Here is a 16,129-nt window from a genome sequence, read left to right as displayed (position 1 = left end):
CTGGGTCTGTCTGATCTTCCTGAGTAAACAGAAATTTCTCAGCATTTTAGTGCCTAACAGCAAAACAAGGGCCCTGCCCACCATGAGGGAGATCCAGASTCCTTCTCCCCAGTATCCAGTACTGTAGGTTTCCAGATTCATCACATTGTGCCTTTGATTAAAAAAGATTCTCAGGACATTTGCACAACTATTTAGGGGTTAATGTCTTAACTACACAGTGCAACCAAGGACACTATGAAAACTGCCTGAACTGAGTCACATTATGATTACTCAAAGAATAAGAAGATAGGTTTTAGGCTAAGATCATTTCAGATATACTAGCAGATAGGAATGTTCACCTGTCCTATCTCACCATTGAGGGCTGAGCTGTTTAACCTACAGAAGAAGAGCTGAGAGAACATGCTGCCAGTCCTCACCTATAAAAGGCAAGCAACAAGGGGAGTAGGATGGGGAGCCACAGATCTAAACTGCAAGGAAGATTCTTATAGGGTGCTAAGCAAATATTAGTGAATGTTTGGATAAGATCATCTGGGAGAGCTAGGTGCTTAGTCTTGATCTGATCAGTTCAGACAGAGGGCAGAGGGAGGGATGCAGGACCTCTCTTGAGGTCCTTTCAAGCCCCATTCTTGCTAAGGATACCTGCAGCAAAGCTCCTCCACGACCTGGAGAAGGTGAGAAGTCTGAACTATGCAGTACTCGGTCTGATGCGCTGAGAGGAATTTTAGCATGATCCTACCTTTGCCATCATGTTACTTAATTAAAAGATGTCTGTAAACATCTAAATCCTAAAGAATGATTTAGTCTCTTCTCAGCCTCCTAGCAGAGGAACGTCAGGCAAGATCACATCCTCTTCCCATGCATCATCTAACTGAATATCATTRCTGCAACACTGGGAGGCTCCATCTCTAGCCACAGGCTGCTCTCTCTCCTGGCTACAGGAAAGACTGCCCTATGGTCAGCCATTAAAGCAAACTTTTTTTCTAGAAGCAGAGAAAGAACTGAGGCATCCAGATTCTGTTCACCCCTCATTTTCTTGTTGTCTTTCTGTCTGAGATGGCTACCTTGTGTCAAGGATGGACCAAATTTGAGAAAAGMAGGAATGGAGCAGAAACTGGCTGTGCACACAGTAGGCTACTGTTGCCAATGAGCCAGAGCAAGTGTTTGCTGTCTAACAAGAGGAATTTAGGCTCACACAAAACACTCTTTCAAATGGATTTTCAGTATAGCTCTCATATCTGCACCCCTTTAAATTCAGAAGGCATCATGGGGTGTGCTGTACTGCTGTGAGCTTCTTGCCTCATTCATGCTCCTGCCCCATTGCTAGCCCAGCTGGGAAGGCCAGTACTGCAGGGTAGATGCGGGGCTTGCCGCCACCCGCCTGCCTGTCAGCTCCCACCACGCACCTACTCTTGGTTAAGACAGCACTGTCCAYTTGCCAACGAGCTAAACCAGTCTGCAAATGTGCCTCAAATTTACATGTGCAGCACCTGTGCTACATGCATGTGTGTACACTCAAAAGCATAAACGTGAAAGCACATAAAAACCATCTACTCATTACATACAACACTACAAGTAAGTACATCTACTCAAGTTTGAGTAGATGGCCTTTCTGTACATGCTAAGGCCTTTTACCCTTCCCACATTCAAAGCCTGCATGTACTTTTGGGAAAGTTAGCACAGCTAAACTTCAGCCAAATAGTCAGCTCTCATTTTATTCTCCAATACAATAGTGTCACTGTCTACTTCCAGAAGAGGGAGTGTGTGCTTCAGCCTACTGCTGAAGTGCTTGCATAGCTTTAGACGTAATGGAACATTCGGGAGTTTCTTTATATTCTCATTCATCAGAACAGCCATTCCTTTTTTTTTGATCCCCTTCACACATTCAAAGCAATGTCAAAAATGTCAGCTTCTGTGATTCTTATCATGTGTCACAGTGAGGCTGGAGGTTTTTTTCTAAGCAGCATTTGTGAGGTGAACTGAGGCCTCAGTACTTCATTTACTTTTGTCTGGCAGTCAAAGGAAAGACAAGTTTGAAGGCTAAAGGAAACCAAGCAAAAGATGAGTGGAAATATGGACAGCACAACTCAGTTTGCTCCATGTGGGAAGAGGTGATGGTGCACATGCCCTTTCATAGTGATTAGGTCCATTCAGTACCCAGACTCATCAAAACCTCAGAGTTGGTCTTGGAGCCTCACAGACAGATAATAATTATAACAGAATATAGTATATTTTCTGGATGTTATGTGCTTGTTGGAGATTTGAAAAGAGCTTCATCCCTGCCGGTATGCATAAAGGGCAGCCTTYGGAGCCAGCAGAGCTCTGTGTTCAGGGCATGAAGTAGTACAGAGGGAAAATGGAGCCACACTTTCTGAGGTGTACCGCAGAAGCAGAGAGCGCCCAAATACTGGGAACACCTGGATAAAAGGAAAGAGATGAACCTAGGAATAAAAAAGAAATATGAAGACCTAGGGAGTAATAAAATAGAAATTTATACTTCTTATTAGGTATCAAACAGCATCAAAGAGAGGGACTAATCTGGCTAAGAATGGCAATAGAGAGGAGCAGAGGCCTTATATGTGCCTAACAGAGGTGGGAAGTGAGGAGAAGATAGCACTCATGTCTTTAAGTTAGTGGAGGGAAAATAAAAAAACTCCCTATGGATGCTCATGGGTCTCAGACACTCAGACTGTGAGGTTGTGCGTGCACCTGAAGAAAGACTTTAAAACCCAGGTCTAAGCTTGCACAGATTTTCCTCTGTGTTCTGTATGTTTATATATATATATATATATATATATTCTCAGTTATTGCTCTACAATAAAGAACAATAAAACAAACACACATGTACCTATACATGTAAAATGACTATACCAGCTGTATTAAAAACAAATTGTTGTTATGAGTTGAAGTCTTGCAGAGGGTACGGTTCTGAGGCCACTGGACCCATTCCCAAATGGTATCACAGTAAATGGTGCTAAAATTGTAAATAGCTTTATAACACGGAAAAGATGATTTCAGATCCGTGTTTAGCTGTTCTGATTTATGGGACAGCTATGCTGAAATAGATTCTGTCACTTCCTGAGATGCTATTCACGGGAAAGCCTGGAGTCAGGCTACATGATTGCTCACATAAAATGCAATGATTTTGTAAATTCTTAAAAACTCTGAGGAAAGAGAAGTTAAAAATAAAATGAAAGTAAGTATTACGAATTGAAGCTGTGCAGACCCATAACAGGTGATGGGCATGTGATAGTACACCAAAGACAGAAAAAGCAGTAGTCYGTTGGGAAGTTACTTCTTTCTCCTGTGGTTTGATTGTGAAGCAAGGACAGATCCAAAGGAGAAAGCTGAGGCTCTTCCAGTTGACTCAATGAAAGAAGAGGGAAAAGAGGGACATGTCCCTGCCACTAACAACAATCACTAAGGCTGGAGAAGAGTATGACCAATCTGCAACAGATAGCTACCCATCAAGTGGGCTTGTGAGGCAAGTATCCCCTGGCAAGGGATGTCAGGGAAAACAACAAGAAYTTCTGTAAGTACACAAGTAGCAAAAGGAAGACTAGTGGAAATGTGGGCCTGCTGCTGCATGGGACAGGGGCCCTCRTGACAAAGGACACAGAAAAGGCTGAAGTACTGAATGCCTTATTTGCCTCAGTCTATACTAGTAGGACTGACCTTCATAAATCCTAGGCCCCAGCAACCAGGGAGAAAATCTGGGGAACGGAAGACTTTTCCTTGATGAAGGAGGATCATGTTAGGGATCACTTAAGCAAACTGGACATACCCAAGCCCATGGGCCCTGATGGGATGCACCCACGACTGCTGAGWAAGCTGGCTGAAGGCACTGCAAGACCACTCTCAATTGCCTTTGAAAGGTCACGGCAATCAGGAGAGRTGCCTGATGGCTGGAAGAAAGCAAATGTCATTCTCATTCTTCAAAAAGGGCAAGAAGGAGGAGCTAGGATGGTGAGCTTCACCTCAGTCTCTGGGAAGACGATGGAACAGCTCATCCTGGATACCATTTCCAGACACATGAAGGACAAGAAGGTGATCAAGAAGAGTCAGCATGGGTTCACAAAGGGGCAATCATTTAAGTGCTGTGTGATSGAATGACTGGCTGGTTAGATGAGGGGAGGGCAGTGGATGTTGTCTATGTTGACTTCAGTACGGCTTTGGACACTGTCTCCCATAATATCCTCATAGGCAAGCTGAAGAARTACAGCTAGATGAGCAGTGAGGTGGACTGAAAACTGGCCAGACTGCCAGGTTCAGAGGATTGTGATTAGTGGCACAAAGTCTGGTTGGAGGCCAGTAACTAGCAGGATACCCCCAGCAGTCACTACTGGGTCCAATACTGTTTAACATCTCCATCAATGACCTGGATGATGGRACAGAGTGCACCCTCACAAGTTTGCTGGTGATACAAAACTGGGAGGAGTGRCTGATACGCAAGAGGATTGCGCTGTCACTGACAGGGATCTCGACATGCTGAATAACTGGGGAAACAGGAACATGAAATTCATGAAAGTGAGGTGGAAAGACCTATGGAGGAGTAATCACCTCATGCACCAGTGCAGGCTGCCGGACAACTGGCTGGAAATCCACTTTGAAAGAARGACCTGGGGGTCCTGGCAAATAACAAGCTGACTATGAGCCAGTAATGTCCCCTTTTGGAAAGAAGGCCAATGGTATCCTGGGCTGCATTAGGAGAAACATTGCCAGCAGGTTGCGGAAAGTTATTCTTCCCCTCTACTCWGTTCTGGTGAGGCCACACCTGGAGTCCTGTGTGCCGTCCAGAAATGTGGAACTACTGGAGAGAGTTCAGCARGGGGCTACTAAGATGATTAAGGGCCTGGAGCATCTCTCACATATGTGATTCTGTGGGTGAGGCATCATGACAAGCAAGAAGTCCTGAGGGGACTTGGAAAAYGGCAAGTGATGCCTCAGCCTTGGCAAACCTCAGCTTCTCACAGAAAGGCATGAGGGAAGAGTTGGATTCCCTCCAAAGGATTCTCCTTTGATCCCATAGCAGTTTGGCCTGATTTCCTGGTCTCCACAGCCTAGTTCATGAAGAGAACAGATAGCTTTTCCCAAGACAAATAATAATACAATTCCTTGTGTTCACATCAGAAAAGCTGTTTCGATCAGAGCTGAGGCACAGTAGAGAGCTGCAGGACCCAGCTCAACCCTGAAGAAGGAGAAAGAGGAAGAGGGGACTCTGCTTCAGAGGCCCCCAAGGACCCTAGGAGCAGCATGGTGGCACCACTGCATACTCCATCTGTCTTATGAGCCATGGGGTTCTCAGGCCTGATACTCCCAGGAGTACCAGGAATGGGGATGAAGCAGCAGATGGAGGCCTCAGACTAGGCCCTGATATTGGAGACTGGTATAGTGCCAGTCATGACAAGGTAACATTGAGGCAGATAATGTTACTGCTTGATGAACTGATGCTGACAGGGAGAACATGAACCTGTAGAGAGTAGTCTGTTTTAGCTTGGCCAGAAAGAGACATGTCAGGGAGAATGAGTGAAGGGCCTGTCTCAGCAGACTCCACAGCAACCKGTTCTGTCAGAACCATCCAGAGAAAATGAGRTAGAAGTGGTGTCTTGGTAGGGATCTGTTGGTCACCTTTCAATACTGAAAACCTTTAGATGAGCTGAGGTCAGACCCAAGCAATATGGACCTGGTCTTGTTGGCCACAGGAGGACTTTCCATTATGTGGTTGAAGAAAGCCATCTATGCTTATTCAAGCAAGGAATGTCAGAGTGGTCAAGGCAGAAGAAACAGTAGTATGGGTCCTATTGGAGACAGTACAGGCACATGGGATGTAGGCCGGAAGATTGATATACCATCCTCGGCAGTGACACAATGACAACAGGAGGCCTCAGTGAAGGCTGTAAAAGTCCAAATGGGCAAGGAAAAAGAGCCTGCAGGAAGAAAAACTGAGTATCAGCTCAACAGGGCAGCTAAGAGGAACTGAAATAGCTACAAATAAAAGGAATCTTGGGTGGTGGCTGAAGAGTGGTCCAAAAAAGTCCGAAGAATTGTGCKTGGGACAGGAACCTTCCAAAGGAATCTTGATATGGTGGCAACACTGAATCTACACCAACTGACAGACTTCAACCACCTCTAATCTTTCACTCCRTGAATCTCTGCACAGCAATAGTTTCTTCAGCTCCATTTTCACCTTCCTTTCTCCTGACAAAATTCTCACCCTCAAAATGAAGAGACACTGCAAGTATCTTTAGGTTACTCCACTTATCCATAAGTACTTCTGGTCCTAAACTGTGGTATGACCAGTGCTGCCTGCCAGTATGCCCTGTCTGTCTTCCTCACTGAATCCTGCACTCCTGGTACAGTCTCATCAAGCCAGTTTGAGCATTACAGACATTCATGGCCGGACACTCTGTCCTGACATTGTCTTCTTTCCTTTTAAGATTTCTGGGGTCCACTTATGCTGAGCCATCCACCTGCCTGAACAGTGTCCAAGGCCTCCATGCTTCCAGACAGGACAGACACTTGATCCAATACCAGGAGGCCTGGTGGTCGGATTTGCCTAGGATTAGGTCCTCTTAGATTGATTGTCTGGACTTGCAGACAGTCATCGCTCTTGCAAAAAGAATGAGTGATGGGCCTGCCTCAGCAGACTCCACAGCAACCAGTTCTGTCAGAATCATCCACAGAAAATGAGATAGAAGTGGTGTCTTGGCACGGATCTGTTGGTCACCTTTCAGCACTGAAATTGGGAGTATCAGCTTCTACCCGGCAAGAGGCCACAGCTGCCCTGTTCCCAGCACAGCCGCCTGCCCTCCTTACAGGGACGAGTGTCCTGAGCCACCRGATCGTATCAGAGCACTCTATGCAGCAAGTAGGGCAGATCTTAGAGGCACCCGAGAGCACAGAGGAGCTGTTGAATTCTCAGCAGTATTCCAGAGAAAGAAAATACATCCAGGTCTCCCTACATTTTTTTTTTAATTTAGCATAAGCAGTTTCTAACTGAAGGCTACTTCTCTCCTGCCAAGCCACCTCCACCTGGAGGAAGGGCCTGTAAGTCAGGTATTTCAACAGCTTTTTAGTGAATCTTTTCATTTATGTCTGACCTTACAAAATGAAAATAACAAGGTCACAGTCGCATCCTAGTTTTATTACAACTGACCTGCAGGCAAAAGGATAGAACTATTACATAAACACTCTGATTCCATGTATAATATCTTATATAGAGGAGGAAGTCAAACCAGGATATCAGATAAAATATTCTGAAGCTCTTTGAAGCAGTTGTGTTCCTGAGCTCCACTTTACAGACAATAAGGCAACATCCCTGCACATCAGCTTTTTGATAATTTTTATACATTTTTCTATGGTACAAGAAAAAAATAACCAGAGTTCACAATGTACAGTTCTTACACTATTTTCACAGCTTCTGAACACTATATACCTTTTTTTTAATAAAGATACATTGTAATAAATGTTGCACCCTTAATAGTTTATAATAATCTATACTTAATATRCTAGACCTGCCTTTCCATATACCCATCCATGCCACAGCACATTCCAAACCTGACTTTGATACTGGGAGTACAAAGCTTCTGGTTTCCATTTCCCATCAGTTGAAAGCAAATTAATTGCCCTGCTAAAGATGAGCTAAAGGTGGGGCTGGCAGTGGAAAACAGACCCCAAGATGCACTTAATGAGCAGAGCAAGACTGTTGCTTGTGGTGGAGGAAACAGATTCTGGGGAGATTTCATCTCACTTAGTGTTAGCCCTCTAAAAGCTGTCTGATCTGCTGCTGTCATCAGAAAGAAGTTGTGAATCAATCAATCATCAATGTTTGAAAGGCGGAAACAAGGGCAGAGCACCTCTGAGTACATCTTTCTTTGTACAGTCTATCTTTCTTTATTCAGCCTAGCCAGCACCTTGTACAATTCACTAGTGCCTGGTTATCACATTATAGGTGGCTGGGGCTTGGTRAGATGAATCAATAGCTATTGGGATTTGCCAAATCAAGGAAAAGTTGAGTTTTCTGAGGCTAAAGGGCTCTAGGAAGAATTACTACTTTAGATATTAGCTGTATCTAAAGCAGATATAGCTTTAGATACCACATAGTTTGTTTGACTGCTACTTCCATGTTGCTACGTGATTAATCAAGGCTGCTGAGAACGACTAGTTACTTCACAGAATTTTGCTTTGTCCATCTTGGGAACACTTTAGTGACTGTCTCATCTGGCAAACAGACCTTTAGGAACATAATCCATGAAGCTGTCAGGCACCACAAACTGCTTGGTGTCCAGCTGAGCAGAAGCAGAGGACACAGTATGTCCCACAGGATCATAACCACTGTTCCCTTCTGCCTGCAGTGTCAGACAGGAATGGCTCCAGACAGCCAAGCTGGAGATGACACATTACTGCTAAGTTGTATATGAGGGCATCACATCAGTGGCCAGAGAAATGCCAGGAATCCACATGAGCACTGCGTTGGCTTTCTGCTTCCTCATCTGAGCAGCTAGAGCAGGRATGCGAGTGAGGTGCTGTTCTCTAGTGCTTTCACATCAGCTCTGCTTTTCATCTGGTAGCATTGTTTCAAAGTAGAAAGCACCTTCCACAGAAACCCTGCCAGTATACGTGTTTTCACTCCTATCACATCTCTAGTCCTTTGTGTCCTGCATCCAGTTTTGCTGCAGGGCTTTGACACTTAGCTGTTCTAATATTGATTAAGTCCTACCAAGTGCCCAAGCTAGTCAACTCAAAATGACATACTGGAAGCCAGAGAGTCCACAGGTCCCATTTCATCGCTGGTATGCTTCTAAATGTCTGGCAATATTTTGAAAAAAATCTATTTTCATGAAAAATTCAGCTTTGAAAAAGATGCCAAATTAAAAAAAGAAATTCTATCACCTTGCACCAAACAATCTTAGTGAGGTTCATTCTAAGAAAATAGTAAGAAGAGATACTCAGGGTCACAAAAGAGGGTAAATATACCCAGGAGAAGATGAACAAGGTCTCCAACAAGCAAAGCAGTATCTCATATTTGCAGTAATGCAATTAGCCACAGAGCCTCAAAGTGGTGTGGATGCGGGAACATCCCCACCATCCTGCTTGAAGTAGACAGATGGAAATGCTGAGATTTATCTTGTAAGGAATACTAGGCTGATAAGCAGCAGTGTTGCTGGGCTAGGCTTGAGGTCTGTGAAGAAGTGCTAGCATCAGGGCTCAGGACAGTGAAGAGTGATAAACATTGACTAGAAATCACAGACATTCATTTGTGGCTCATTAAAACAGCTGCAGAAATTGTGAACTGCACTTGTCGAAGTCAAAGCAAAGCCAGCCGGTGAACACTGTGGAGCTATAAATCAGGTCACAAGCAGGTTAAATTCAACTGAGTAGTTTAATAATTCTTCAGGTCAAAGGTCTTATCTTACCAGGTAACAATTTACAGGACACCTAGTTAGAGTGAAGAGTGGCTGGCTTGGTAAAAGGAGAGAAGAATACATTATTTCCCATCTCTGAATATTTTAATGTTAGCCTCTTTCAACGCAACATATTTTTGGTAAAGACATATTCACTATATTTAACATGATCTCTCTTTAACAAGAAGTTCAGCTGAGCACACTGTCCCCAGAAAGTACACTGCGACTGTAAAGCAACAGAATTTCATAGCAGTAAATCTATTGCACTTTGTGAAGAATAAAATTCTCCTTTGCCTTTCTAGCTCCAGAAGGCAAAGTATCTCGTTGGTTAAGCAAGTTCTTCTCCCTCCAGGCAAAGTCTCTTAATGTTCAGACAGACAACGCCTAACTTTTGTTTGTTTGCTTTTTATTATTACTTGAAACAACAATTGGAAGAGTTTGAGAGAAAAATCTTTCCAGTAGCTGCTGAGAAGTCTCCAGGTTTTGAGTCTAGAAATGAATTTTAGGTGCTATCCAATCACGGTCAACAAATAAATGTACTTATTTCCACATTTCATGAATATGTCCACAAAAGAGCAAGATGAGGTCTCTCTTTGACCAACACTAACACTGTGTGATCAGGTATTACAGGGATGCACTTTATATGTGACAACAGTATACAGACAGGATGGAAATAACACCAATATTATTGCACATGGTGTCTGGGCGAGCATTAAAAACACTGCAATATGTGATGAAAATTCTTTACAGCTTGTTTTCTCTCAGCCCTTTTTCTAGAGTTTGATGTAGCAGCAATATCAATCGACGTACATTGGAGAGCTGGGAGTTGCTGGCATTTGATCCAGGATTTTACAAACATAGCATGCAACATCCACTGTGCGTTCCTCATACATCAGAATGAAGGGATGTTTCTGGAATCAGATGAGAAACAACAAGGTTACTCCACCTTAGTGATACAGACTGGCTCCCTCAGTTAAAAGTTTAGCATGCAATTTGACTGACTCAAGAACATAGGACTCGGTGGGTCTGCAGGATCCTAGGATATAGCCTTGCCCATGGCATTTACAAAAGGGGAATTAAATGTGCAATACAGAAAGCTGTATTTCCAGAGCTAGCTTTGGGCAGGCATCCATGGGCCTAAGAACCTGCTGAACTCGACACAGTAAAGATGCAGTATGGCTCTTTTGTAACATGGTTCACGGACATCTGCTAAATACTTTCAAGAGAGATTTCATCGTCAGTCTCTTCAGCAAAGGAGACAAAGGAGTGACAGGCAAATATGACCTGTGGAAGTCAAATAGCAGGTCAGGTCCCAAACCCCGTTGTCCTGAACCCTGAACCCCAGGAATAGCTTCCCGCTGTGCCCAGGAAGCTATCTATACAGGCTGGACCCAACTCAGAGCAACTAGAAAATGACATCACAACTTTTCAGGCAGGTCCTTCAGGACCCCACCATCACAGGCTCTGCTGATTCCTTGTTCCAGCACACTGTGGTGTACTCTTTCAGGACGTAGTTTTGCCTGTACACTCACGTCCTTGCTGTGTGGCTGGTGCACTGGAAGCATTTACATGTTTACATTTACATGTTTGCCTACAATTTGACAATGCTTTTGAGTGTAGGTGCCAGCATCTCAAGCAAAGGCAGAATTTATAGGGCAAACCTAGACTTTGCCTGAGCCTGTGCACTTCAGTGATCACACAGGCGAGCCAAGTCTAGTTAGCTAATCCACTGCAACATGGCATTTCTGTGTTTGCTGATCTCTTAAAATCAAGTGGATGTTTACGTACAGACACTAATAATCACAAACCACACAGGGTCAGGGACAATAGCATCAAGGCAGTGTTTTCGCTAAGGCTATGCAGATGGACACTCTGCCTTGATCATCTGAGGAAACACAGAGCTACCCTAGATGTGCAACCCAGCTCCACTGCACAATTTTAAGCGCTGGCACAGTCAGCCAGGCTTTGCACTCACCAGGAGCTCTTTGTACTTTGGCCTTTTGGACTCGTCCTTTGTAAGGCTAAAGAAAGCAGAAAGAGAATTAGGAAGAGGCAGACTTAGGAAGTCATTACAGACATTAAATGTTATTTTTTTACAGGATAAGAAATTGATTTCACTGCTGTCGCACTGGGATTCACAGCCAGCCAAGCCATTCAAGTCCAGGAATTTGGCTCCTGAAATAAACATACTTTTCATACTGTGAGTAACCACAAGGAGTCCTTTCCTCACCACATGACTGAAGGGGCTGGCAGAAGCCTAAATCCCATGACCATCACCAAATCCTTCTGGAGACAGAGAACTGCAAGCTAAAACCTCATCACTGCTGCTGCCTCCATATGGAAACAGGTTTGACTTCAGCGTAATTGGAGTTTTCAGAGAGCAGCAATTGGTGACTCTGGCCTGCTGTCCAGTCAGGAGGGCAGCATGGCACACATGCAGAGGAGACTGGACACAGCCTGCCAGGGAGTATACACTCCTCTCAGTGAAACACACATAATGCATTCCTCTTGGTATGTGTGCAAGCAAGGATGGAGCTATAATACTCAGAAGACAGACAAATCTGCAACGGTGCATCCGGGCTTCCAGGCCCCACACTGGCTCATCCAGAGCACTGGTGAACACCTGACACATCCAGAGCTGAGTGAGCCACAACCTCTAGGAAGAGACAGAGAAGGGCAGCTGGAAGAGGGAAYCGTTGGTGTAACCGGGAAAGATTAGCAGACCAGCATGGCAATAGCCGATCAGTCCCTCCGGCTAAGAGAAGAAAAGCCTGTCATGCTGGCCTAGCTCCACTACATCTCCTCTTCATCCTTTCTCTGTCTCCCCTACACAAAGCTGCAGCTGCTGGTTGCCACCTTCCCATAGATCTGTAAGAGCGGCAGCTTTGGGTGGCTATCAGAATAGGACTCTGGGCCCTGCTTCTACGAGTCTTGGAACACAGCCCCAGTGGCAACTCTTTAGGAACAGCAGGTTTGGTTAACTCCTGCTCCCATTTAGATTCTGCCTTCATCAACCAGGCACCCAGAGCCAGGCTCTGTGTAATGTTTTAGATGTTCTCAGCACCACTGTGGAGTAGGTTCCTGTGCTATGGGAGACAMAGCCTGCCTGCAGCATGGTAGGAATAGTGGCCCTCAAGGCACAACGCAAAAGACTCAGCCCAAAGTGAGACAGAGCATTTGCTCCTGAGCATTGCTCTGAAAGCAGCCCCACACCACTGCCATCGCTGCAGCGCACCTTCCCTGTGAGCAGGCAGAAGGTGCCTTGCAGGGTACCAGATAATGGGCCTTAMGAGATGGGTGTGAGGAAAAGGGATGCCAAGCTGAAGAACATTCCCTGCTGTATGAAGGGCTCGTCCAGGCAGACACAGCACCAAAGCACTGTGTCCCAAAAGCCACCAGCATTGGGATGATCCCATCTGCTGCCTGGTTCCTAGTGCAAGGAGACAGCTAAGGACAGCTAAACACTGGGCCAGCATGGGTTGGGTCATAATCCAAACCATGGTGGGAACGGCAGGTGGCAGCAAAGGCCACAAAGAAAACCTGCAGCAGGTAAGGACAGAGATAGGGAGGGGCACCAGGAAGATGTCTGGGGTGACAGATATTGCCCCAGAATACATGAGAAGATGGACACAGCCCCTCTGAAAGTCGATGCAGGCAACTGCCATGGAGACACATGATGGGGGTACAGAGGGGTACAGGAGATCAGGTCTCAGCAAGCCTAAACTGGTTTCTGCAGAGCTACTGGCCCTGGCACATGCCTAGTAGGCAGAGTAGGGCAAACTTAGGGTGCCAAGTCTCGCACGGTGCCTGGGCTAACCTGCTCTCCTCTCCTAGGTGGCAAGGCAGGCTCATCTGCAGTCCTGGGGCCCTCACAGACCTCCTGGTGGAGTGACGAGAGCCAAATGGATTCACAGGCTAACTGCAGACATTCTCCCCTGGACTCCAAGGCTCTTCTCTAGCCAAGGCCAAGGGAGCCCAAGGAACCATCCATTACTCCTTCCAGCCAATCACTGGAACACAGCTCACGCTCATTTCTCAGTATTTCTTCAGTGAGTTTGAGATGACCAGCTCAGAGGCAATGGTGCCATCTTCCTTGCTGTGGGATGAGCCCACAGCAAGGAAGGGCACAGATCTAACAGGTGTTTAGCATGTTAAGCATGAGATGCAGAGCTGGTTGCACATCCCTGCAGTCCCACAACGCTCTATGGCAAGGCTGCGAGCTGCAGCCCTGCTGTGCCCAGCGGAGTGGCTGGAGAAGAAGAGAGGGTGCAGGGTGGTGCTGTGGTAAGGCCTTGAGTGAGAACAGGCCTAGCAAGGCAACACACAATCACCTTGAGAGTTACAATCACAGGTAAGAGAGAGGACAGGGATGAAACTAAGGGTTGAGAGCATCTTTGGGGGAAACACACAGAAGGGATCATCTTCTGCTCTTTTCTGAAAGTCTCAGACTGATATTATTTTCTTGTTCATCCCTCCTGGCAAASACAACCTAGCTGGACTGTTGCATTTAACGCTCAGCTTTTCCCTCTGTGTCACACTGGGCATGGGGTGCAAGCAATGGTGTTTGCAGAGGCACCCAGCAGCCTCCTAGCCATGGGGAACAGGAAGTGGGGAAAGAGATAGCTCAAGGAGGGGGCTCCTCATATGTTGTTGTGAGGACCCCCATTTCCAAGCCAGGAGGTATCTCTGCAGAGCTCTGAGGAAGTCACACTGAGAATGGCAGGGTTAGATGCGTGTGCGGYAGGATGTAGTAGGAGGTAGTGTCTTGCTTAAACTAGCAGAGTTAAACCGAATTCCCAACAGCAGCATTTCTATCTGTGGTAATTCTAGAGGGATCTCTTTCAAGCTAAAGCACAGTCACAATGTGGTCACTAATTATTCAGAGAAACAGAAGGAAACTACAGCACATGCTTGGGTCTTCTCTGTCCTGGGACCTGACTGCAGAGCTGCAGCACAGACACAGAGAGAGCAGACGTTCCATTGCTGCTGTGCAAACATCCTCACTTCAAACTTTTGCAATCCAGTAGCTRTTCCTTTGCTGATCTCTGGGGGTTTAAAATGTGCTTCTCACAATGCCTTAAATGTAACTATTCGAAACTTCAGCTCATAGTCCAAGTTTTGTTCTGAAATTTCCATGTGTATGTTCATAAAACAGATCTAGAAATCTTTTTTTTTCCAAGCTTGATGTAAAGCTGTGGGTCTGGAATGGCCATTTGGAGCACCAAGTGCTGTACAACTCTTTTCATGGAACATCTAATCTCCTTCCCAGGCATTGTGGATCTCAGGACCTCGTGTCTCTTCCGGCAAGTACTAACTCTTCAGCTGCCAGCATGAAGCTCCAAATAGCCAGAAAAAGAGCTTTGATACTTTGCTAACTCTGGAGCAGTAAGCTTAATCCTGTAAACAGATCCAGGATGAACTTCACTTTAGACAGGCATCTAAAGAACACAGGGAGGTGGGTAAAAGGGGAAAAATGTTCCACTTTGGCTTCCACAGCTTTGTGGGGATCCAAAGTAAAATGTAAAAAAAAGAAAAAAAAATGTTTTATCAGCAATATCATTTTCTCACTGATCTATCAGAGCGTACAGGCAGCAACATCAAAATTCAAACTGCCATGTGACTGCCACTGTAGGACTCTGTTCTCTATTTTTCCTAACTCTTAAATGCACAAAAATAAAATGATTATTAGATTCAAGTTTGCAGAGTAATGCCCACAAGATTTATGTCTATCACCTAGAACCACAGCCTTTTGGAGATTCATCTGCTCAGGAAAATCAACATTTATTGTCTGTACTTAACTAAGGATTATAAGAAAAATATTTATTACAGTACTGCTATGGACACATGATAAATATTCTAGGCCAAAGTCAGATTATTTGCAAAACCAGATTAAACAAAAACAATTAGACTGGGAACATGGTCTGCACACAGGGGCAGTCCCACAGCAGTATACCCTGGAAGAGGTAAATGAGCCAGAAGTGTGAATTGAGCCAATAAAATACACAGGCCAAAGATGCTGCTCTTCAGCAGAGATGTAATGTAGGTTCTTCCATTGGGTCCTCTCGAGCCAAACTCATGAGTGTGTAAGCAAGAGAGCAGTCTCTTAGCTTTGTGAACTCTGTAATGATATTTATTCTCTAAGGAGAACTACATGGGAAAGAAACTACTGCTTGTACTGTACATGAGAAAGCAACTTTGACTTTCTAATCAAACAGCACATAGTCTTCATACTAAGCAAGGGAAACTTCTTTTAAGCAGCAAGTCATTTTGATGTCCTATTTTCTGCATACAAAAGACAACGAGGTCTTCCTTGCAGCCAGATCAAAGTCAGAATGGGTGTTCCATAAAAATTCCTAATTCTGGAAGACAAAAAAACCCTCAAACCAACACCTTTTGCATGTCAAATGGATGGAAAATCCCAAAAACAAAACCTCCACAAAGTTAAAAATTGTCTAGAGCTATGTCTTCCTGTGTCATAGAATTCTGAGATGGATGCCCTTGCCCCAGGGCTGTCCATCAGCCTGAAAGGTCTTTCCCAGAGCAGAAGGACCCAAAAGAGGAATGCAGGTCACACTGACGGAGTTCCTGTGTGTTTCACTAGTAAGTTAACAGAAGTAGTTTAGATCTACTGTCACATTCTGATGGTAAAGTGCTTAGTCAGAAAACTCTCAATCAGCCCTTAAATTAACTGGGACCACGAACATGTGGCAGGCAGACTGCTCTAAATA

At 45.0% G+C, this 16,129-nt stretch overlaps 1 protein-coding gene across 4 annotated transcripts in view; it reads right to left on the bottom strand.

Moving 5' to 3' along the window:
• Positions 1 to 7,120: 7,120 nt before the first annotated feature.
• The window catches only part of MAP2K4 (mitogen-activated protein kinase kinase 4), a 104,680-nt gene continuing 95,671 nt past the window's right edge, over positions 7,121 to 16,129 (bottom strand). For 3 of the 4 annotated variants that reach the window (XM_085306843.1, XM_085306839.1, XM_085306840.1), the window contains 2 exons: positions 11,377 to 11,422; positions 7,121 to 10,312 (listed from right to left, as the gene is read on the bottom strand). In XM_085306843.1, coding sequence (XP_085162969.1) covers positions 10,199 to 10,312; positions 11,377 to 11,422 — 160 coding nt within the window. In that variant the 3' untranslated portion in view covers positions 7,121 to 10,198. The remainder of the gene's footprint in view (positions 10,313 to 11,376; positions 11,423 to 16,129) is intronic. The other variant, XM_085306842.1, reaches the window with a different exon arrangement.

Source organism: Rhea americana, unplaced genomic scaffold (genome assembly GCF_003343005.1).
Source record: "Rhea americana isolate MKP2758 unplaced genomic scaffold, rheAme1 scaffold_249, whole genome shotgun sequence".
In the NCBI taxonomy this organism is placed as follows: Eukaryota; Metazoa; Chordata; class Aves; order Rheiformes; family Rheidae; genus Rhea; species Rhea americana.
Note: the sequence above shows the minus strand (reverse complement) of the source record. Positions and strands in the feature narration are given on the sequence as shown.